This window comes from Tachypleus tridentatus, chromosome 7 (genome assembly GCF_004210375.1).
Source record: "Tachypleus tridentatus isolate NWPU-2018 chromosome 7, ASM421037v1, whole genome shotgun sequence".
NCBI classification, from domain to species: Eukaryota; Metazoa; Arthropoda; class Merostomata; order Xiphosura; family Limulidae; genus Tachypleus; species Tachypleus tridentatus.
Genome location: NC_134831.1, coordinates 76,640,952 through 76,666,166, shown reverse-complemented (window position 1 = coordinate 76,666,166; position 25,215 = coordinate 76,640,952). Strand labels below are relative to the sequence as shown.

At 35.0% G+C, this 25,215-nt stretch overlaps 3 protein-coding genes across 4 annotated transcripts in view; 1 reads left to right on the top strand and 2 right to left on the bottom strand.

Annotated features, from left to right (window-relative positions):
* Window positions 1–25,215, top strand: part of LOC143256014 (uncharacterized) — a 58,415-nt gene that overhangs the window by 11,360 nt on the left and 21,840 nt on the right. Inside the window, exon 1 of one of the 2 annotated variants that reach the window (XM_076512564.1) lies at window positions 18,945–19,371. The exons of the other annotated variant lie outside the window; for it this stretch is intronic. The gene's annotated coding sequence lies outside the window, so the exon portion shown is untranslated. Of the gene's footprint in view, window positions 1–18,944; window positions 19,372–25,215 lie in introns of those variants that run through there. 2 annotated transcript variants of the gene reach the window in all.
* LOC143256013 (uncharacterized) lies at window positions 1,836–9,738 on the bottom strand. The gene is made up of 3 exons (XM_076512563.1): window positions 9,661–9,738; window positions 7,757–7,829; window positions 1,836–2,911 (listed from the first exon to the last, which is right to left on the bottom strand). The coding sequence occupies exons 2-3, from the start codon at window positions 7,813–7,815 to the stop codon at window positions 1,969–1,971; spliced, it is 1,002 nt and encodes a 333-aa protein (XP_076368678.1). The 5' UTR covers window positions 7,816–7,829; window positions 9,661–9,738; the 3' UTR covers window positions 1,836–1,968.
* The window catches only part of LOC143256012 (protein lev-9-like), a 54,796-nt gene continuing 45,890 nt past the window's right edge, over window positions 16,310–25,215 (bottom strand). Inside the window, exons 5-8 of the mRNA XM_076512562.1 lie at window positions 22,406–22,534; window positions 18,507–18,671; window positions 17,971–18,159; window positions 16,310–16,602 (exon numbers count right to left, since the gene is read on the bottom strand). Coding sequence (XP_076368677.1) covers window positions 16,325–16,602; window positions 17,971–18,159; window positions 18,507–18,671; window positions 22,406–22,534 — 761 coding nt within the window. The 3' untranslated portion in view covers window positions 16,310–16,324. The remainder of the gene's footprint in view (window positions 16,603–17,970; window positions 18,160–18,506; window positions 18,672–22,405; window positions 22,535–25,215) is intronic.

Genomic DNA, 25,215 nt, shown 5'->3' with positions numbered 1-25,215 from the left:
CTCTGCTGGTATTAAACTTTATTGGTGAATAAAATAAATTGAGATTAAGTTTTCTGAGATTATAAACACATTAATTATTAAATGTTATGCCGAAGGATACACTACTCAGATTTAGAATAAAACCAAAGAAATTCTGAACAAGGCATCAGAGTGGCCACTTTCTTCCCAAATCCCCAACTTTCCGGACAACATTAATGGAATTGTAATACTCTGAAATTTCCTCATAATTCTATCCAATTACCATCGCTCTAGTTTGTAAAATAATTAGAAAAAGGCAATCACACTTCAAAAACACTTTCTTTAGATCAGAGTACTACAAAGAAAGATCTTCGAACAAGACATCATAAGCTCATGGCAGACCATAATATATTACATTTTAATGTATTAAATAGTTTTTAATATTAGTTGTAATAAAATATAATGAATTATATGAAAAATAATAATAATAATGACCAATATTACATTTAAAGAATATGTCAATAAATTGAAATATCTCACAAAGCAGTATAACTTACGTTTATTTTAAGATACTAAAGTTGTTCAGGGATTTCTCACAAAGCAGTATAACTTACGTTTATTTTAAGATACTAAAGTTGTTCAGGGATTTCTCACAAAGCAGTATAACTTACGTTTATTTTAAGATACTAAAATTGTTCAGGGATTTCTCACAAAGCAGTATAACTTACGTTTATTTTAAGATACTAAAATTGTTCAGGGATTTCTCACAAAGCAGTATAACTTACGTTTATTTTAAGATACTAAAGTTGTTCAGGGATTTTCCAGGTTTTGTAATATTTTACAATTTTCTTTTACTAAAACCCCCAATCTTTGCAGGATCGTGGACGCCCTGAAACTGCCTTCTTATGTCACAAGAAAGAAGAAGTCATTGAACATAATAGACAAGTTTTTAGAGTGTGAAACCTAGTTTTTGTGCGTTTCGTATTATCACCATAAATAATGTGTACGAGTTTCGTGTTGATAGCTCGAATTTATCACGCGTCTTTACTGATGTATGTCAATTTTTATAGAGAGATGATATACGTTCTTCTCCATGTGTTTATATATTAAACGTCAAATATACATGGATTTTATCACGTGTTTTTGCAGAAACTTTTCATACAGGCATAATAACTCGTACTTTTCCTACGTTCACGTTTATTTAATAACAAATCAACGCCGCAAAAGAATTTTTCATATTTCATACATCAAAAACTGGTATGGTGTACACGCCTTTCATCGCGCGACAAAATGGATTACAATTATACCTTTCATAAGACATTAGCATTAAGCCTATTACATTTTATGAATCTAATGTTAAAGAATATAATAGGTCTAATATTAATGCCTTATGATAAGTTTAATTGTAATTCTTTTATGTTACTTTGAATAATTATAAAGTCCTTGTGTAAGAAATATCATTAACACAAGCAGGTTAGCCTTTCTTGAATATATTATACACTATACATAATGTCAGCTTCCAACACCAATACATATACAAAAAATGAAAAACATATTTGGTTTTGATCAGAGAAGCTCCGTTGTCATTCGGGGTCCTAAATGTTATTAACAGAATGTGGTTGTTACTGATTTTGGTTACAGATACATGTAAAGTACACGCACTGTTTGAACACTCACGAGAAACAAAGCACATTCTAAATGCATCTTTCAGTCGTAAGAGAGCCTGCACAAGTTAAAATATTTACTATTAATTTTACTTAACAAAGATATATAGCTTTACCTGCTCGGTTTTAGGTAGGTTATGCTAGTCTAGTAAAGACTTACGTTTATTTGAACGTTTTTTGAGTTTGAAAAATTATTAAAAATCTTTCTCGTCATTTAATATTCTTTTCCTACTTTTATTGAATAACAAGATTCCAGGATTTTTAATCAAACACAAATTCATCATTTCGTAAACTGAGATTTTTGTAAACGTTTTGTTCTTCTTGCTAATTTGGTGGATTATTTTCATCATGCGGAAGAATACAAATCATTTTCAATCATGAAAGTGGTATTATCGTTGTTCCCAGCGTATATAGTGTTGTCGAGAAAAACGCAAGGTGCAGCAGACATTTGTTTATTTGCACTGTTTGTGTGATTGCCCTCGTTTTCAAGGTATTCTGTGTCCTTAACCGGAGTGGGGGGACGTTTTCGTGGTCGGAAAAGTGCAATGTCAAACTTACCTGATTCTTCGGTGTTGCTGTCATTAAATATTGAAGACTGTGGCTGTTTACTTAAAGCATCATAATTTTCAGTTCCTAAGTCTGAATTCGTCGCGTTTTCTTTATCAGACTCGAAACCTCTAGGACTGTTTTGATTTTTTGAAATCCTCGATTTTCTTTTTTTCTCGAAGTCTACTTTCGCATATAACGCTAAGATAGCGGGGTCTATCACAGAAGTTGAAGGTTTGGAGTTAGATTCAAGAGTCGAAGGCAAGAAAATCACTTCATTTTTACTGTTATTGGCGTCTGAAGAAAGCACTGTTTCATTATGAGTTCTCTTGTCACATTCGTTTTGCATGTTTTTTAGATTATTCAGAGCATTTCTGGTAAACGGAATCTCTTCATAAACATTTTCTTTAGAAGTAGAACTCTTCCTGCTTGAAGACTTACTCTTTCGTTTAATGGAAGGGTTCGTTGAGTTGTACGAGCTTTCGGACACATTTATGCGACATAAGCTGTCAGAGGGATCCAAATTACTGTAGATACCAATATGAGATATATTCTTCTTGGTGAAGTCGTCAACGCTAGACTTTTGACTGATGCTCTCCAGTGGAAGTTCTGAATAGTAATCTTCATTCTGGTAGAGGGAGCCATTTGCTAGAGAACGAGTGCTGGCCACACAAGAAGATCCAAGGCTATCAAAGTCTCTTGAAGGGAGGGACACACTCTGTTTTTCTGAAGCACTCCTTCTTCTGAAAAAAAAAAAACCTTTATATAATATTAAAGAGGTAACGAAAGTTATTTAATACGGATAGTACCAAATATGCACGAGCTAATCTATATGATATAAAGCATTAAACGAGTAACCTCGTTCACAATATTACTGAAAAAAAAGGACACATTATATCAACACAAGAAAGTGTTATATCAACACTATAAATAAATATATAAACAAATGGACGAATTGGATCAAAATAAGTATTCAATATATGACCACACAATCCATTATGTTAAAGTAAAGATACAACATTGTGTATTCAATATATGACCACACAATCCATTATATTAAAGTAAAGATACAACATTGTGTATTCAATATATGAACACACAATCCATTATATTAAAGTAAAGATACAACATTGTGTATTCAATATATGACCACACAATCCATTATATTAAAGTAAAGATACAACATTGTGTATTCAATATATGACCACACAATCCATTATATTAAAGTAAGGATACAACATTGTTTTATTCTGAGGTGCGCTGATTTTCTATCTGTTTTATCTGGAGTCCAGAGGTGCGGAAAAAATTAGTTATTATGAAGTTAACTACGAGTTTCCCACGCGAGTGAATTGGAAGCGAAGAACTGTCACAACTAGAAGTGACTTCTCATTCTGGCTTCTAGTAAAAGATTGGTTTGTTTTGAATTTCACGGAAAGCTACACGAGGGCTATCTGCGCTAGCCGTCCCTAATTTAGCAGTGTAAGACTAGAGGGAAGGTAGTTAGTCATAACCAACCATCGCCAACTCTTGGGCTTCTCTTTTACCAACGAATAATGAGATTGACTGAAACAGTATAGCGCCCTCACGGCTGAAAGGGCGAGCATGTTTGGTGTAACGGGGATTCGAACCTGCTACTCTCAGATTACGAGTCGAGTGTCTTAACCACCTGGTCATGCCGGGCCCTAATAAGAGGTCAACGATTATCAGAATCTACGGAGAGAGTCTCCAAGACTTTGCATAGTTTCTGATTTAGACATTTCCTGATCATATGATTTGTGGAAAGCGCCACATTCTCATCTGCCGCTTTGGACGTCTAGGCCGGACATTGTTCTGTGAGAACTGTAGTGACAAGTTTAGTGAATACACTCTGAATCTTGAAAACTATGTCAAAATGGTTTACGAAGATAGATTGAGATAGCTTTACATGGATTATTCTGTTGTTTTTTATCCCTCTATTGATTGTTCCATAGATGGCTGTTTATACCGGTGATTTGTCTGGACATAACAAATAATCAGCTTCCAGATATTGTGATGTTCATGGTATATTGTTGACCACAAATATAGTTAAAACCACACAGGCAGCGAGATATTAAAATCAAATAACAGCTTGAACGATAGCCACGTTTTTATACAACTTTTTTCTATTGAAAGCTGACATTTCGAGCTAGCATTCTTCATCAGATCATACAATTTACGACAAAGGCGCATGTGCAGAATTCAAAGAACTTGCGTGCGTACTATCTGGAATATTAAGCGAGCGTGTGCGTTTCACAATTAAACACAAAGCTACGCAATGAGCTATCTGTTCTCTGCCTACCACGGATATCGAAAACCAGTTTTTAGCGGTGTGAGTCCCCAGACATACCGCTGTGCCACTGAAAATTCTGAGCAAAATTACATCTGTTACATAACTGTTACACGTAATGAAAATATAAGTAGATAGCGATCAAATTTAAATAAAAAATTGAAAATTAGAAATTAGAACTAAATTACTATTTAGTTCCTATTCGCCGTTATAATCCTTGTTGACTGCATCTGTATTTCTTTCATAAGAGTTTCCTTCTGGTACAGTTTCCTCTGTTTACAGAAGTTTGTTCAGATTTATACGATATCACATAGACTTGAGATAGCGTTTCATTACCTAATCAGTTTCCTAGGTTTGGCTATTAAGTCTCCAGCTAGTCAGATCCAAAAATAATGCCTCTTTAGAAATCAGACATATCTTTAACTTTATTTGTCTCGATGAAGGCTGAAGCTTACAAAAACTTAGTTATGGTAGTAGAAGGAAGCTGGAGCAGTAATCAAATTCGGGGAAATTGGTTTGCTTATTTACTCTTCAAATAATGAAGTTTCTCATGTTTTGGGCCTACAGCGTACAAGCAACATGACTTATGTTAAACTTAGAAAGAACATGAAACACTAAATAAACTTTAGAGCGTACTCTACTAGCACTATGACGTATTATATCAGTACAAGGATAAATTTTACATTGTATATTATATTAACTCAATGACATATTACATCAACACAAGGATACATTTTGTTTATTGTTTTAACAAAGATAACGTAGTGTATTAACACCAAGGTATGTGTAACAGAATTACGTTATTTTTCATAATTTATATTACACATTACAGAGATTTATACACTTTGTCAATAAACTTAGAAAGCAACAACAAAGAACGACCTTCACTCTCCAAATAATAACAAAAAAACTTTATTTCGGTCAATATTTCGCCAGTGCAGCTTCATCAGGCCAAGCAGTACAATAACTTTTTATGTAAAATCATAATATTTATCCAAGTATTTGGTCAATGGTGTTTAATATGAGAACATACAGTTACGACAGAAAGTGTTCGTACCCCTGCGTCGTGAGTAGTTTTTTCCTCATAACTTAAAAAGTATCACGATTAGGATAATTAAAGTACAGTATATTATAAATATTATATTAACACACATCTACATAAATTTTTATATAAATTAAACGACAAATAAACTGTTTATAAATAAATAACGAAACATAGGGGGGGCAGAAAGTGTTTGTGCGTCTACTCTAATGGTCAGTTGTGTAGCCTTTCAAGTGAATTACTTGGCGCAATCTCTCCTCATAGCCCTCCATGATCGTTTGACAGTACTTGACTGGTATTTTCTTCCATTCTTCTTTACAGAAGGCCTTCAACTCTTGCAAGTTTTTCGGATAACGCTGATGAACCCTGGTCTTCAATTCCTGCTAAACGTTTTCAATTGCGTTGAGATCGGATGACTACGATGGCCACTCCAGAACGCTTATATGGTTCCTCTGCAACCAGGATTGCACATATTTTGATGTTTGCTTAGGATCATTGTCGTACTGGAAGATCCAACGACGCTCAAGCCGCAAGTTCTGAGCATCATTCTTGATATAAGTGCTTAATATATCAACGTACTATTCTTTTTTCATGATTCCGTTAACGCGGTGAAGTCTGCCTATACCAGAAAAGCTGAAGGAACCCCATAGCATGATCGAGCCACCTCCGTGTTTAACTGTAGGGACGGTGTTTTTTAAAAGATTTCGTTCCCCCTTCGTACGGAAAATATTGCGAATATCATTGTGGCCGAAAAGCTTAATTTTAGTCTCGTTTGACCAAAGAATACTCTTCCAATAGGTAAAGGATTTATCTACATGCTTTCTTGCATACCTCAATCGTGCTTCTAAATGAACAGGTTTTAAATATGGAGTTCTACGAGGACGGCATGCTTTGAACCCAGAAGAGCCTAACATGTTCGTAACTGTAGAGGTGCTTACTTCAACCCCAGTTTTCCTTACCAGTTTCTGTATGTCATTACGTGTTAAACGAGGGTTTCTCTTGGTTCTCTCTGGAATTTTGGTGGGGCGTCCGGATGAGGGAGGTTAGCAGTTGATCCTGTTAGTTTAAACTTAGCAATTATGCTTTGAACAGTAGATTTCGGCACATTAAGTTGTGTAGCAATACCGGAAAGAGACACACGAGACTTGTATTTTACAATAATTCGGTTTTTTAAATCACTGGGCAGTTGTTTCCTGTTCGCCATGATGACCAAGCAGATAATGACGGAGACAGCGCTAAATTGCCGGAAGTACATTTTTTGCTGGCTAAATTTTAATAATTATGAACCAAGTGTCTATTTCTGAAATGGTATAATGTAGTTTAATCGCCAAACTAAACAAAATTTTTACGGGAATATCAGTTTTTTCACACGTTCTGAAATGTACGAACACTTTCTGCTCTTCCTATTTTTCGTTATTTGTTTATAAACAGTTTATTTGTCGTCTAATTTACATAAAAATTTATGTAGATGTGTGTTAGTATAATATTTATAATATGTTATACGTCTATATCGTGATACTTTTTAAGTTATGAGCAAAAAACTACTCGGGACGCAGGGGTATGAACACTTTCTGTCGTAACTGTATGTTTGTTTTCAGTTTCAGACGGATGGAAAATAGTAAAGGTCAAGGATATTAAATATGCTGACGTATTCTACTTCCGTTCCATAAAGGTAAATGATATTAAATGTGTTAACGTATTCTACTTCCGTTCAAGGATGTTTTTTTTATCAGTGTCTGACAGTTCAAAGTTAGTGCTGGTACCACGATCGTTACTCTTTTAAAATATTTTCATAAACAGAAATACTGTCAATATGAAATGGTTTACTTGAAATATAAAGATACCTGTTATTAAATGTCGTGGGCTATCTGCAGTATTCGTTCCTAATTTTAAAGTAATAGACTAAGGGGAAGGCATCCGCTCTTAGATCGTGGGTTGCTCTTTACTACCGAGTAGTCGGATTGACTTTTACATTATAACGCCTCCAAGGCTGAAAGTGCGAACGTATTTAGGAAAGGGATTCGAACTCGAGACCCTCAGGTTACGAGCTGAGTATTTTAACTACCAGGTCATGGCAAACCATTAAAAGTTAAGTTTTATAGCTAATTACAACTAATTAAATGGATGTCAATAATGGCTGTTTATCATTGTTGATCATAACGTATGGTAAACAGTTACAGTTTTTGCGTTATAGTTAGTATAAAATTGAGGCTATAACTAAAATACGTACAAAATATTTACCTTCTAATTACCAGGAAGCCAATCACAAGGATCACGATGATAATCCCCAAAAGCACCATTCCTACAATGATACCTGTAATGTAACAAAGCATGTTAAAAGCACCATTCCAACAATGATACCTGTAATGTAACAAAGCATGTCAAAAGCACCATTCCAACAACGATACCTGTAATGTAACAAAGCATGTCAAAAGCACCATTCCAACAACGATACCTGTAATGTAACAAAGCATGTTAAAAGCACCATTACAACAATGATATCTGTAGCATGTCATTTTATTGTCTATTGTTTAGTGCGAATTTCAAGTATCGATAAACTTGTTAAGTGATTGTATTTTCCGCGAACTTATGTAAAACCTAACTTGTTTCTAACGATGTAAGTATACAAACATTCTGCTATTATTTACATGCTAATCCATCATGTTTTATTTTTCTTTCTCATTTTTCTATATTTGGATAAGAAGCGTATTGTACTGAACGTTTAGTATATTCTTATGAGAACAACATAATAAATACCGAATGAGGATATTGTTTATAAGTTCATACGCCAATAGATGTATGTTTGGTAATTTTAGTTATAATGCAGTACCTTTATTCGTGTATAAATGCTTGACGAAAACGTATACCATGTTTTTGTCCAGCCGAAATGAGGATATTCTAAGTACATGTGTACCAGTTACAGTATGAAGATCATGTGAAACTGACATATGTACCAGTTACAGTATGAAGATCATATGAAACTGACATAAGAAAATTGAAATGATTGGAGAGAATGAAGATGGCTAGAAGTGGAGACAAGGAGATCGTACAGAAGTTTACAAAAAGCGCCTTGTGTAGTTTTTGGTCAGTGGTTATGTGTGTACGAGACATGTATGTGTCATGCATGTATAACGGTCACGTTTCCAGCACAAACTGGGGTAAGTGCCAAACTCAGGCCCCAGCATGATTTTTTAGATTATAATAATTAAACATGGCAAGTTATTAATTTAAATACCTGCTGTGGGGTTTTCATAAATTCCCCTTGTTAAAATCTATGCTCTTTCTGTGGCACGCATCAAACAATAGGTAAACTTTTTCAACCCCTCGTATCTGTTTAGTTCACCACTTATCTGTCTATCTAACATACATTTCCTGAAAGCTGAGATACAGGCCTTTCATTTGATACTGATAAACCTTTACTGACAGCGGGTGCTACGAGATTCCAACGTAACCCTTATGGCGACGTAACCCTCATGGCCGCTAGAATACAAGTATCTAATTATTCCTTCCCTATTGCAAACAATTAATTATCTTGTTTGAACAAGAAACACACGATATATTTTTACGGTGATTAAATCACGTACGTTTGTTTTTTAATTAATCATCCACGAAAAAGAGTAAAATAGTTATTTTGAATTTCGCGCAAAGCTACACTGCGTTAATTTAGCAGTGTAAGACTAGAGGGAAGGCAGCTAGTCATCATCACCCACCGCCAACTCTTGGGCTACTCTTTTACCAGCGAATAGTGGGATTTCGTCACATTATAACGCCCCCACGGCTGAAAGGGCGAGCATGTGTGGTGCGACCTGGATTCGAACCCGTGACCCTCGGATTACGAGTCGAACGCCTTAACACACTTGGCCATGTTGGGCCAATAAAAAAGAAATATAATTAGAATATATGGTATTATAGTTGACTGTTTTTATTTCAGAGTGTGTGTTTTCCTTTTAGTACACGTCGCATCAGGCTCTTTTCTGAGTCCACCAAGGGGAATCGAATTGCAGATTTTAGCGTTATAAATCCGTAGACTTACCGCTGTACCCGTGGGAGACTTAGGGAATGTCTTTCTTTAAACGTTCTTAAAACACTTTCATAAATAGTAAGTGCAAGATTTATGTGTTAAAAATCAAATAAGAAATACTTACTCAAGGAAAATTCGTCACTATCCTCTGACTGTCTCACAATACAACTGGTTAAGCTAATCGGGCGGTAGTTGTTTGGTTTATTCGCTGACTTTCCTTCTTCTGGAACATTAATACTATTGCTTCCTTCCAAGAAACGGGGATATATCCAGCTGATAGTGAGAGATTAAATAACGCTGTTAGGTGTTCATATAATCTCTGAGTGCCTTGTTTTAGGAGGATAGCTTGAATACCATCTTCTCCAGGAGCTTTGTTTTTTGTGTTTTTAATAGCAGTTACTACTTCTGTAACAGTGATATGTTTTACCAGTTGATGAGTGCTCCAGTCTTTTGTTTTTTCTTGGTGTGTAATATTGTTGACTGGAAATTTAGGTGTAAAAATGCTTCTGTTTTGGTCAATAAAGTTTGTGACTGTATTATAAAAGTATCTGTTCATGTCTGGTTCATGATGTGTTTTGAACGTGTTTTCTAGGTGTTTTTTAAATATCTCGGCTTTTTCTGTGTTAGTGTATGCTGTTTCTCCATCCAGTTCCAGTGGTGGATATACTGCTTTGTTGTTCCTGTGTTTGTAAATCTTTTCAAATGTGTCCAGAATTGTTTAGGATCAGTTTTATGATTTAGATCGGAACAGAAGGTGTCCCAGTTTTCTTGTTTCTGTTGTCTGATTAAGTTTCGTATTTTATTTCTTATTGTGTTTATCTGAGTTTTAAGTGTGGGGTTGCGATTTTGAATGTACTGTCTGCGGAGTATACGTCTGTTTTTAATTAAGTGTATTATATCTTTATGTGGTTGCCATGAATGAGTTGTTGTGAAGTGTTTTTGTTTCGGTATCGAACTGTTGGCTGCATGTTTTAGACACTCAGAGATGATATGACAGTATGCATCTATATCTGATGCGTCCGCGGCAATATGTAGTACTTCTGGAGGTAAGGTTTCATTTAATATAGTTTGGAAAACTGGCCAATTAGCTTTTTTGTAGTTCAGTTGGTCTCTCACTATGATTTTATTTAAGTGGGGTGAGATTGAAGATACACCAAACTGGAAGGTGGTCACTATCTATATCGTGACCAACATGAAAATTTATGAATTTGCGACTCATATTTGACGAACACAGGCATAGGTCCAGTATTTCACTGGTGCCATGTGCGTACGAGATATGTGTCGGTGTTGCATCGTTTAATAAAGTCATGTTTGATTCGTCCAGAAATTGATAAAGTAATTTGCCATTTGCGTTTGAGCAACGACAGTTGAATGCTATATGTTTACTGTTTAGGTCGCCGATAATAATAAGATTACAGTTGCTATTATACAATATATTCAATAGATTTACATCTAACATGGTACTAGGCGAGCAGTAGATGCCCGCCACAGTAACGTCTGTCTGATTTTGCGTTTTACATTAATAACTATAGATTCATTACTGGAAGGGATAGTAAGTTCCTGAACTATAAGTTCAGTCTTATACAATAATAAAAGACCTCTGTTTGGATCTCTATTATCCTTCCTGTCATGTCTAATAGTAGAGTAGCCGTTTAATTTAAATCTATGGTAGTTATATAGAAGAGTTTCACTAATTATGATTACATCAGGTTTTATGGAGCTTGTTGTATCTTCAATCTCATGTTTCTTGGAAGCAAGAGCACCCTGGATATTGATGTGTAGAACTGTGAAGTTATCCATGTCTAGTAGAGTTTATGATGGAGGTTAAAATTTGCGGCAAGAACTTGTGTATGTTTTTCAATATGATTTTAACAATTATGTCTGTGAGACTGTTGGTGTTTGTGGGATTTGTATATTCTGCCATTATTTCCGAGAAGGTGGAAGTTATGGCAGATGTCAATGTTGTTTCAATTGTTGTTGGTTGTGTATTTTGAGGTGGTTTTGGTATTTCCTCTTCACTTGGTAATGGTTTTTCATGTCGGGATGATGAATTTTTTAACCACTGCAGCGTATGTGTTTGTCTGTGTAGTTGTACTTTGTGGTGCTGGAGTGGTAGGTGTGGGTTCCTTAATTGTTCGTGGTGGTGGCGGCTTGTTCATGTTGGGATTTTTAATTTCGTATAAGTGTGTCTTTATGGATTTATATTTCTGGCAACCTTTATAATTTGCCGTGTGTTCTTCCCCACAATTGCAGCATTTGGGTTTATCTATAGCGATAAAATATACAGAGGAAGCTTTGAACTTTCCTGGTTCATACTGTAAGTTGTACCAAACACCACCTGTCGGCATTTATAGAAAACAACAACAATATAGAAATGAAGAATATATATGGAGGACGATCGTGGTTTCCACCAGCTGTCAAAATATCATCAAGAATTATTGAAAGTTATAATGAGATTTTTTGTGTGCCAGCCCGAACTGTTACGCATGTGAGGGATGTTAAGTAGTTTACAGAAAAACAGTATAAGTAAAAAATATTAGATTATGTATACACATATACAGTACTGGAAATAATTATTGAAGCAGTGAATGAAATGCAAATATTATGGGATTGCTCCACCACTACTGGATGAAAATAAACTGCACCACAATATAATCACGTGCTGATAGCTTACATCGTTATTGGTTGTCATCGAGACAATTAGACAGTGTTGTTTCAGCATGATTAGAGTAAAATCACAATTAGACATACTATTCCCAGCAGTAGTGTGGTGATGTAAGCCATAGCTCCCACGACATAAATGCTACATTAGAAACGTGTATAAGCCTAATTTGGACTGGATAGGTGAAATATCATGTGAAAGTCTGAGGTGAAATATCATGTTTAAGTAGGAGTTGTATAGATACTTTAAAACTGTTACTGTTCATAATCGTAACAGTAGTCGGAGTAGATAGCCTGACCTCTTCTAAAACGAAGAAACTTTTCGTGATACGCAAAAATCTGGTTAACATTCTACTAATGATTTAGTTCTTAGCACAAGCGTGAACGTTACATCCAGAAGAGTAAAATACGAACTAGTACAAAGTGACCCTCAGTGGATGTGTAACTGTTCAGAAACCACTGATTAGGAAATATAACAAAACCAGAAAGTTTAAGCAGGCTTCAATAGCTGGATCACCTCTTTACAGGTAATTCCAAATTCAAATTGTTTAACAACAGTGAACAATAATTTGTCCAATGGCAGAGAGAAGAACGATATTACGGTCAAAATGTAACATCTGAAGAAACAATACAAATGTGGGTTACACCTCAGCCAGTAGCGTTGAAGGTCAACAGGAAATTGACAGAACCTTGACTGCTGACAGGTACAAGCAGATTATTATTCATCATGCCATTCCTTAAAAAAAAAAAAAGAAGATACAATGGATTCATCTTTCTGTAAGACAACGATCCCAAGCATTCAGCAAATGTGGCGAAACAATACCTAGAAAGAACCCTAACCCTTCAAATCACGGCTGTATGGACTTATAATAAAACCGTGAAAGATAAACGACAGTATGAATTCATTGTTTTAACAGGACATTTAGAAGAATATTTCATCATTGTACATTGTTAAATTTATGGTAGCCTAAAATCAAGATGTATTGCTCTGCTTAAACCAAATACAAAATATTAGTACACTATAAAATTTATTCGTTTTTCTTTGTATTTTCTGTAACAATTCACGACATCCATGATAAGTTTACCATCTAATTGTAGTAACTCATTACTTTTAACTCGTGTAAAAACAGCACCTCTACTTCGGAGTCTTCATTTGAGAGCAGTTTATCATGTTTAGAAGAAAGCTTGAAGCATGGAAGAAAAAATAAAACAAAAACGAATCTAACTTAAAGTTTTAAATCCATAACTTTTAATGTACGACATTAAAATAGGGACCATTCATATATTTTAATATTATATATATACTGAAACGTTTGACAAAGATAAAGTTAACTGCCAGTAAAGGGACACGAATTTAAGAATATCTTAATACGTAGAGAAAATAAAATTAGAAATAAAAAAAGTAATATCATGTTGAAAGATATTTAACTGTATATGTTCTGCATTAACATAAATTTGAGACGTACTTATGTATATATATATACAAAAACTGAAGACTGCATTGAAGTTATTATTATATTACACAAGCTTAATAAGGTGTTTGTTTTTATTATTTGAGGTGTGACGTTCCACTTGATGACTCCAGTGCTTTCTTGTTGTGTGGGAACAAAATTATTTATCTCATTTTAGAATGAATGAAAAAATGCCGCAAATTGGTAGGAAGCTATATGATAATTTCCAAAAGATAGCATAGCATGGCCAAGCGCGTAAGGCGTGCGACTCGTAATCTGAGGGTCGCGGGTTCGCGCCCGCGTCGCGCTAAACATGCTCGCCCTCCCAGCCGTGGGGGCGTATAATGTGACGGTCAATCCCACTATTCGTTGGTGAAAGAGTAGCCCAAGAGTTGGCGGTGGGTGGTGATGACTAGCTGCCTTCCCTCTAGTCTTACACTGCTAAATTAGGGACGGCTAGCACAGATAGCCCTCGAGTAGCTTTGTGAGAAATTCCAAAACAAACAAACAAACCAAAAGATAGAGTGTGCGTGTGTGTTACTTCACATAATTTACAACATGCCAGATGAAAGGAAATTCAAATAAATACATAAACAGTGCTTTAAATTTATGGGTTTTCTTTATATGTTATTGTTGTTGTTGAATATATATAAAAAAGTATATTAAATTAGTATATTAAACTGGAATGTTGAAAAAAATTAGAGATTTCTAACCTATTTAAGTTCTTTTATTTTGTAATAGGTCACTCGGTTTTCAATGTAGTTAATACGATAAAATATTACTGAATATAACATGTTTAATCACGCTATCATTAAATAGGCTATACGATGAGATATCGATGCTGACAAACAGCAAGGATCTAATCCCGAAATTTAGCATTATAAGTTATCACATGGCAAAAAAGTTGAACGAAATACTAAACCATTACAGGTACACGTTATGTTTTTCAATACACATACCGTTGGTCATAGTAACTTGTAGTCATTTGTAGAAGCAATAAGATCGTTCACATATAAGTATCGTGTGTTGTACGAGTTTCATGACACCTGATGAGCGAATAGCTGATGTACAGCATTGATCCAAATCTTCATTATTTATTTAATTGTTAGAAACAAAACACAGACAATGCGGGTAATTTTCGACGACGAACAATTTTTCGGATAACTTCAAGTGTACGTTAATGTTTCGAGACATGCGGATTCGCAGCAGCGGTGACGCGTGGAACTACGACGTCATCTGGAGGAAAGCCTCAAAGTCATGAATTTACAAACGGTAACAGAAAATATATGAAAATTGTGGTAAACTAAAGCTTCCAACGGACTGAGGACTAGACAAGGAAGAACAATTATAAAGCAAACTAATTTCTTCTTATCACCCACCCTATCTTACTTTTTAACTGACTGACTTGCATTCTGGGACTTTCAAGCTCTATGAAAGCAGTGTTGAAGACGTCCGTTGCAGTTTATTATTAAGGACTAATCTGTACAAAGAGCTATCTGTACTCTGATCACCGCGGATATAGAAACCCGCTTTCTAGCAGTATAAATCTGCGGACATACCAGTGAGGGAGGGGGGGGACAGTAATAATCTGAAAAACAGCAAAACGATCCATGCAAAGCTTGAGCTATATTTTAACTGGATTTTACTGTGCGGTTGACAACACGAAATGTAACCAGATACTAAATTTGTTCAGTACACTACTATTACGAAACATTTAACTGGAACTTTCGGTATAAAGAATGAAGTATGAAGCCTAAAAACGATCGAACCTGATGCTGTGCGTTTACTTGTTTTTTTCTTCGACCCCATATGACTTTTCATCATTGCCATCAACACCAGGCAGATTCAATACAGATGTGATAAAACTTGGTTAATAACTTAGTTTCCCTTTCAGAGAAGTGAGAACCAAAATAAGCTCGTTTTGAATATATCGACTGACTTTGAATATCTGGTGAAACTTTAGCAAAAACTGAAACAGTTAACGTGGGAAATATTCCAATTTTTAAAGGAGAAGAAACAGTGACAAAAAACAAACAGAGAAAGGTCAATAAACTCTATCTCATAGAGAAAGAACTTGAAATAAAGCATCCGTAAAACAAAACATTTCAGGATAACGATAAATATCAGATAATCACTTGACTCTGCCTTTATGAAATATTGTCCTACTTTTATTTGTATTTATAAACCTGTATGGATTTTAAATTATCTGGACTTTGGGTAATTGTTCTCTTTACCCCCCAGTCCCGTCGCCTTGGAGAGAAAATGTGATTTTTTAAAGTTAATCTTGTTAGAATAAACCGATACGTCACAGAATAGTTTACTACAGTTAATACATCTTTATATATGTTGCTTTCTTAAACATCATATATTAATAATCTTAGAAACATACCTTGAATTCTTTGCAATCGTCATTAAATGATTAATAGTAAATTCATAAATACATTTATCTATTTTATTAGATTATCCTAAAATTTGTCGTGTATGAATATTGAAAACTAATACAGGTGTTTATTGTAAAAACAGTGAGTATCGAACAACAAAACTCGTCACGATTAAACCATGTATTAAATAATATTATTTCGTAGTATCTTCAGCTGTATCACAATTAGATGTAGAAAGAATACTAAAATGTACTTTATAAAGATAAAATTATTTTGAAATATCATGGCGTAAGATTTACGATAGGTCGAAAATAGAACGATTGTTTCCTAGAAAAGTGAGTAAATTTAAAATCAAACAACTTATCAAATAATTAGACGGACCTTCACTAAGACAACTAGCTTGTGGTCGACTCCAGGTTCCATCTTCTCGGCACGTGATGAGAGACGAAGGGCCAAAGGCTTTATGTTTATCTAGACAGTGTAACTTTGCCATGCTTTGGTAGGTTGTGGTTTCGTTGAGAAGCTCGTATTTCCCTCCCACAATTCGGTGTTGTGGAAAACCACAATTAATAGCTAAAAAACAAACAAAAATAAGCACCATTTTTAGGATGAAATGTAGATATTAAAAGCAATTCTTGTTACATTTCATTCGAAAGTCTCAAATTTTGGTCGGTTTCTTTGGCTATATACAAGCTCTAAATTTATGCACAGACACTATCACCACCTGGTGTATAACTGTATAACTTTGAGTATTTTTATTATATGTTGCTATTAAAGGTTATAGTTTCTTTTCAAAGATGAGACTTTTCGAAAATATATGAACAAAAAATGTTTGTTAAATTGAAGTTTAAACAATCCTAAAAATTGAATTGTGGCTCGTTATTTTAATGCAACTATTATGTTAACAATACATTATTTTGCTTTCGATGTTTCAAAGGCCGAGAAAGATCCACATCCAATAACCTCCTGGGGTTCAATTTACCATCCAGCGAAAGTTCTCCCAAGCTTTAATACATCTAGACATTTTAATTAAAACATTTTCAAATTCCTATACTAATTACTACATGTCTTAACATGTTTGTTTTTTATTTTGTTAATTTCATCTGTAAAGTCGAAGGTTTATTTGTTAGTTTGTTTTGAAGTTTCGCGTAAAGCTACACGAGGGCTATCTGCGCTAGCCGTCCCTCATTTAGCAGTGTAAGACCAGACGGAAGGCAGCTATTCATCATCACCTACGGCCAATTCTTGGGCTGTTCTTCTAGCAAAGAATAGTGGAATTGATTGTAACACCACAATGCCCCAAGGACTGAAATGGCGAGCATGTTTAGTGGGACGGGATTCAAACCCGTGACCGGCAGCTAGCACAATAACCGCCTAGCCATGTCTGGCCAATGTCGAAGGTAAAATGTAAATACTGTACTTTGGGGGGAGAAGGGGTGTACAAGAATAATTTCACCTTGTACATCATCCTCTTAACTTAACAGTGCTCGTCTCTCTTTTATGAACTGTAGTTAAAGTGTCATTCAATAACATGAAAAGTTATAAAATGTCAACACTTTTGTGGTGTAACAAGTTTACCAAGTTGGAGACTGTCAGTAAAAAAATCTGATTCAGTATTCCGTTTTAACATTCAGTTCATGTGATAAATTCGCTTGTTTGTAGTCTGTTACGAGAAGTGAATCCACGAGTCTGTTTTAGGGTTACCCCCTTATAACCAACGGTAGTAAAAAAAAAAAAGAGAAACGAGTCACTAGAGCGTATGATATTAACAAAGTAGGAATCAAATTGCATTTATTGTTATTGGTTTCAATTGTGTAAGGCGTCGTATAACGCCTTAAAAAGATTAAATAATAAAAGGACGACGTTTGATGTTGCAACTACAATCTTGAACTTTAAAGAGTTACTGAGGGCCTTCGCTGTTGTAATTAATGCTATTCTTACGATAACACGAGGAATCTCCACCACTCCAGAGTCCATCTTCTTGGCACACTCTTGTGGCATTGCCATGTAAAACATACCCGCCTTCGCAAGAGTAAAAAGCGTAACTGCCCTGAACAGGGCGGTTTCGTCGAAGTCCGGTCATTCTCACTCTTCCATTTTGTACTTCATCCAGTCGCCGACAGGTTACCTCTGTAAAGTATTGAAAAACGTAGTCACAGGTACTGGTATTTCGTTGACATTGTTTAGAAATAAAAACGAAGCAACTGCGTTTCATTTGTTATTGTTTTTAAGGGAAATAGAACAATGTTCATACTATGGAAAAAGAATAATGTATTTTTAATTTAGAAAAAATAAGTTATATTTTTTGCTTTTTCTTACGACACTTAGTTCAAAAACACATCCGAAAAAAAAAATGTCAGATTTGATGTCAAACAGTATTTGAGGTAAAGAAAGATTTTTAAATTAAACATTATGCAAGTGTGGTAATTATCTGCTAAAACTGTGTATGTGAAAAAATGTATCTTTGTAATGTTAACCTAGACAGGTCCGTTGTACACCATCCCACTGTCCAGAGTGAAGACAGCGACGTTTGGGGTTTCCTTTCAATCTGTAACCAGACACACAGTGGTATTCCACTGCGTTATTCTCTCTCGTTGTATAAGCTTGAGGTGGGTGGTCGGGTTCACCGCATTCATACCAGTCTGAAAAAAAAAAAAAGCATTTCTTATCAGTTAGTTATCTTTCAGAAACAGTTAAATAAAATAATTTGACATTTCAAAGCTTCGAAACTCTTTAATTGCAGTCGCTTTATACTTTTTTATGTGTTAAATGTGCCAACATGTTATTTTTGCCTTTAACTGACATGTTATTCACACTTTTTCTTGAGAATGACTATGTGATAAAATGAACAAAAACTTTAAACTGGCTAGATGAGGCTTAAAAAATTACCGTGGTCATTGGAACTTTGAAAAAATCTAATGAGGCTTAAAATTGCAAACGTCATAATGGGCAACTAAAGCAAGATAAAATTATTATAATTTTTGTAAGCTCAGCACTGATATTATAAAAACAATTATGGCAGAAAACGAAATTTTGGGTTGCTGAAGCATCAAAAATTTATCATAGGTTTATAACTAATATTTTAATTTATATGTCTATTTGCTAGAGGGAGTTAATTATAATAATGATCCAATGATCTAGAACTTCCATGCAGTGAGTAGAAAGCGAGAAATATGTATATATATTAGCCTTAATGTATTATTCAGCGTTCTAAATAAGTGCCCAGCGAGTAAATCAGTTAAATATCACATAATGAGTCAGCGAAAGTCATTGCGCCTATTCTTCTGTGATTCATCGGGTTTTTCACCGTATTAGTTTTTTATCAACTGGCCAGAAAATACTGTAAGTAAATCTATATGTAAGTTGAAGGTAAATTAGCTTTTAACTTCCTGTTAAAACGCTGTTTGTGAAGTTAGGCCTACGATATGGAAAAATGAATTAATTTGTAATTATTACGTGGACTGAACTTTGTATTATTTTTGCCAAATAATCATAGCGAACAAGTCCAATGACAGAACAACGTTATAAATTTATTTTGGGATTTAGGAGTGGTACTTATTTTTGTGAAAGCAAAATAGAATTTTGTCTAAATTTCAAGATGTCAACACCGACACGAAACGAGATCAAAACTGCTAGAAGTAATGAAGAGAGAGGAATTTAAGAAAATAATTAATTTCGTACAGAGATGCAATATTTAAATAATAATTAAGAAGGAAAACAAATATGATTAAAGACAAGATCTATGAAGTTACTAAAGATGTATAGAGGGATTACAAAAAATATCGACGAAGTACAGAGGGGCTATAATGATAAAGTTGAAGTACAAAAATAGATTTATGAAGTGTAGAAGGATTATAAGGGCCCCCGTCGCGCTAAACATGCTCGCCCTCCCAGCCGTGGGGGCGTATAATGTGCGGTCAATCCCACTATTCGTTGGTAAAAGAGTAGCCCAAGAGTTGGCGGTGGGTGGTGATGACTAGCTGCCTTCCCTCTAGTCTTACACTGCTAAATTAGGGACGGCTAGCACAGATAGCCCTCGAGTAGCTTTGTGCGAAATTCCAAAACAAACATACAAGAAGGATTATAGCTCATTAATGAGGTGGAAATAACATGAATTAAAGAAATAAATATTTATAATATGAGCTGGTAAAAGCAAAGATCGAGTCAGTCACAACTCCTTTTGTATTTACCAAAGAATTACAAGCTAAACTACTGTTTACTATTTGGGATAAAAGTACATATCTTACCACTACTTCAGCAGTTTTATATGTAATTGCTGGACAGTTCTAGCCAGGATACTGTCAAACCAAGCTCTGTAATTTAGTTGGTCACTTCATATAAACTGTTCAGTCAAAAACCCTGTAAAATATAGATGAAAGGGCCCATAGGAGCAGTAGGTTCTCGTAGGTAGCTTCCGCAATTGCGTTGGGGACGAGTCAAAAGGGAACCCGAACCAATCAGAATTATATCTACGATTATAGAGCAATAAATTGTGGGTTCGAGTTACTTTTTATGCTGGGGAACCTTTCTTTTGTGATAAGGCTACTACATGGGAGAAGATATCAAAATAATTTCCAGAGTGTACGGATAGAATAGTGAATAACAAACTATCCATCTTGCTGTCTTAAAGCAAAAAATATGGGAAACTATGATATGAGAGCATGATGTAGTAATCTTACTTGTCTTATCCTGTTGATTCGTGACACCGTTATAGGGTACTTGGTTTTATATCGCATGATACCACGTCTTGCAAAGTACTAATAGTTATGATAGGTAAGTCTAAGTCATTGTTTGACAACACCCTCTGTGTGTGTCCGCTTATAATTGGGGAACTGCTGGACCGATTATGACCAAACTTGGGGCAACCGGAAAGTGACAAAAGAGGGTCAGTGTTCGGTGCTAATTCCTCTAAGTCATTTCCCGGGTTCCCTAGGTATTTCAAGTACAAGGAACGATACTTCAGTGTGTGTATGTGTTTTTTTATAGCAGAGCCACATTGGACTATCTGCTGAGTGATAGTATGTTTAAAAACAAAGTTTGTTCTTTCTTTGGAGTCATGCATTAATAGACTATACGTCGTATTGAATTAGAAATAAAACAATACAACATGTGATATTCAAACTTTTTAGTTTAAGACGTAGACATAAATGGTGACTGGTGTGCTACAAATATTATTTTTCAGTTTTTAATTTTTTTCATGTTTATTGACTTCCTTCACCTGTAATAACAATTATTTCTATAGACATTTAACAATTTTTTGCTCAATTACAATGAAATTTTTTACAGTGAAACGTTTTTTTTTTCTCTTATGACCGACTATGTACGTTTTGTTTCTCTAGAATTAACCACCAAGCTACACAATGGTCTATCTGTACTCTGCTCACCACGGGTATCGAAACCCGATTTATAGAAGCATGAGTTCACAGATATGAGTTCATGATCCTCTTAATTGTTTCATAGAGTATAATATTTTTATTTTGCTTCATTCTGTTTCATTAGGCACTAACTCCTTCCTGGGCCCGGCATGGCCAAGCGTGTTAAGGCGTGCGACTTGTAATCTGAGGGTCGCGGGTTCGCATCCCCGTCGCACCAAACATGCTCGCCATTTTAGCCGTGTGGGCTAAATTAGGGACGGCTAGCACAGATAGCCCTCGAGTAGCTTTGTGCGAAATTCAAAAACAAACTAACTCCTTCCTATAGCCGACTGTAGATGGATGATGCAGGTGTAAACGTGGCATGATACAAGATCACATCCGTTCTTAGTTTTCATTTGGTTTTATTCTTTCATTTCGCACGTGAGGACTGTGTATACAGATTAATTTCCCAACATTACGTGGGTTCTACTCCTGCTGATACCTCTCCCACAAAGATCATTACATAATTCCCACGATGTACCCTAATTGTATCTGTCTGTCTTAACCGTGTTGCGATAGTAATGTTTCTCGCCCAGTTACACTTGATGTTGTTCAGCTGATAATTTGTTTGTTTATTATTACTTGTACTATTTATACAGAGAGAGAGATAAATGTATATATGGAGAGACAGAGAGTTGTTTACAACACGAACGGGAGTGAATAAATGATTCTCATTTTAATGACTCCATAACGTTAATTACTCGAACATATCTATAATAAGGAATAGCTAAGTGACTTTTTATCTTGGTATTATAATATAGATGGTTACAAAATATTGGGAGTGGGCAACTAGCTCACTTAAATTAGACTATCTTATCGGCAAACTGAATGTATAGATACTAAAATAGACCGTAGTGCTCAGTTTCAAGAAACAATTTGCGAACAATTCAAAAGCTCCAAAAACGTTTCAGTACACTAAAAAAACTAATAAATAAAAGCAGTAAGAACTCGATGGAACTTACCTTTAAGTACGATAACATCCACTTGACACAAAGCAAAGTAAGTAAACTCCGGCCGGTTGTCTTCAATATGAATGTATTGACCAAATATTCCCTGACCATCACCACAGACGAGAACCACAGTCTGCGAAGCTTTACAAACAAATGAGCACTTACTATATTTATGGAATATGACAGTTCACATATTGACAGAGAAAAAAAATGCACATATGACGTATAAGAAACATGACAGTTCATCAAGGAAAATATATTAACAGAGAAAATGTGCACTTATAATGTTTAAAAATATAGTGTTTTATTGAAGAAAACGTACCGACAGAGAAAAGTGCATTTATTACGTTTAAAAAACATGACAGTTCATTAATGAAAACGTATTAACAAAGAAAAATTCACTTATTACGTTTAAGAAACATGATAGTTTATTATAGTTCCCAGTGGATCAGCAGACAGTAAGTTTACAAATTTACAACGTTAAAATCCGGGGTTTGATTTACACAGTGCAGATAGTCCATTCTGTAGCTTTGGAATAAAAAGAACAACAACAAACATTAAAGGAAAGGCCATAACTTTCAGGGCGAGGGCGTTGCAGTTGATGACAGAATATATTATAGTATTTGATATTAAAGCTTACAACACAAACAATTTGACTACATTTTCACGTAAACACGAAACAGATCGTAATAGAATAGAGTTCAAAAATCTCATGACACGTGATGGTAAGACAAAGTCCACTAAGCTCAATACATGGAAAAGGTAGTTGGATGGGGGGAGTTCACAGAGAAATCGATACACAAACTTGACGACTTGACCCTATTCGTGATACACACAAGTCGATCAACAAAAGGGTGAAAAATACATTTATAGCACACTGAATCCTTTCTTGAATAGTTAACATTCCGTGTAGATTTATGATGAAAACTAAACGGATTTGTTGTATTCAGAGGTTAAGGATAACGGTATATTAAAGATTTATTTAATAATTTCGTTGTGAATTAAAAAGGCTGATTAAAAGTATGATTTTATTGTAAGTAAGGAAGAATATTTTAAAACAATTATCACGTTTCGATCACTCACGTACCAGCGATCGAAAGGTCGTCCTTATTTTGAAAACTATTTCTCGCTGTAAAGAACAAACAAACCGTAACTTGTAACAATATAAAATATTTATTTGTTTTAGGCTCAACGACGCATAAATGGGTCATCTGCGCTGTGCTCACCAGAGGGATCAAACTCCAAAGTTTACCGTCAGAAGACGTCAAGCTTACTCCTAAGCCACAAGGGTTGATGATACAAATAAAATTCACGAATATGAGGACACACATGCTATTGTAACTTCAGTTACAATGTTTGAACAGTATTAAGTATTAAACCTAATTCGGTTTCGACTTTATAAGTTGGACAGTCTTGAAAGTGGCATGCTCCTCAGTTTCTTGCACTATACAGAAACATCGTATTTGTTTAAGAGGTAATTAACTTGTAGAAATCACATAAAAGTACTTCAGTCTTGAAGCTTTAATTACCTAAAATTATCAAAATATTCACACGTACACATGAAAAATTAATCAAGATAAAAAATCGTGTAAAATAAACATTTACTTTTAAACAAACTCAGCATGGCCAGGTGGCTAGGGGCGCTAGACTAGTAATCTTAGGTTCGCGGGTTCGAATCCCCTTCGTACCAAACATGTTTGTTCTTTCAGCCATGAAGGCGTTGTAATGTGACGATCAATCCCACTATTTATTGGTAAAAGAGTAGCCCAAGAGTTGGCGATGGGTGGTGATAACTAGTTGCTTCTCATCTAGTCTTCCCAACAAACTTTCAAACAAAGAATAAAACATTATGACATATGTAGTTTTCTAATAAAAAATAAAACAGTTCTGTGTTTATGGGAAAGCTGCTGATACTATCAGATACCGTACATAGTTTTGATACACTAGCCAGAGGGAAGGCCATCAGTCAACAGCGCCCTATAACCCACCATACAACCCATGGGATTAAGTATTACTCTGATAACGAACTTTATATTTAAAGTGTGGGGACTATGTTATGACATCGCAAGGATTCGAAACCAACTCGTCAGGTTCGAAATTCCGAATTATACCAATGGGCTAATCCGCACCTTCTAAACAATACACTTTTCAATATATCTTCCGTGATTTGCCTATTTGCAAATATTCTTACAAAGCTCCATAAGGACTCTTTACTCTTACAACGCACTTACACTAACGGGACGTAAATATTAGACCTGTAGATCTACAATCCAACAAGCTAACCCCGTTATAAAACAGATGTACGTAATCCTGTATATATTACATCTAAAAACGTTGTATGTTTGTTTGTGTAATTTATCTAAGCACAAAATTGTTGCAAAATGGGCTATCTGTGCTGTTCTCACAGCGGAAAAAACCTCGAATCTTAGCGTTTTAAGTCCTTAAGCTTACAGCTTAGCCACTAGAGGACTGAATAATTTGTGTTTTTCGTGTTTTCGTATTGTTTTTACAACAAATAAATGCTTACTTTTAGAGTTTCTATTGGTTAAGCCATCGCCAGAAACTTGCACATTTCAGTTTTATATAGGGCACAAAAGAGAAGTCGATTAAGACTACGTGAAATACATTTAATACATCTGAGATGTGTTATCATATTATTTCAGTTGAATTAATTTAGAGATTTATTCACTTGGATCTTTGTTAGGTGTATCTCTGATACTTTAGCATATTTTAGTTTCTCATTTTTAAAGAAAATAACTGCATGCATATGCGTTCGCGCCATGACTTTGACAAGCTGCCAGACTAGAGCTCATCCATAATAA

Excerpts from the sequence above, each read along its gene's own strand:
- LOC143256013 (XM_076512563.1), bottom strand. The coding sequence starts at position 7,815 with ATGGTGCTTTTGGGGATTATCATCGTGATCCTTGTGATTGGCTTCCTG. Across the intron at positions 2,912-7,756 it reads GGCTTCCTGGTAATTAGAAG|AAGAAGGAGTGCTTCAGAAA; the intron begins GTAAATATTTTG and ends TTTTTTTTTCAG.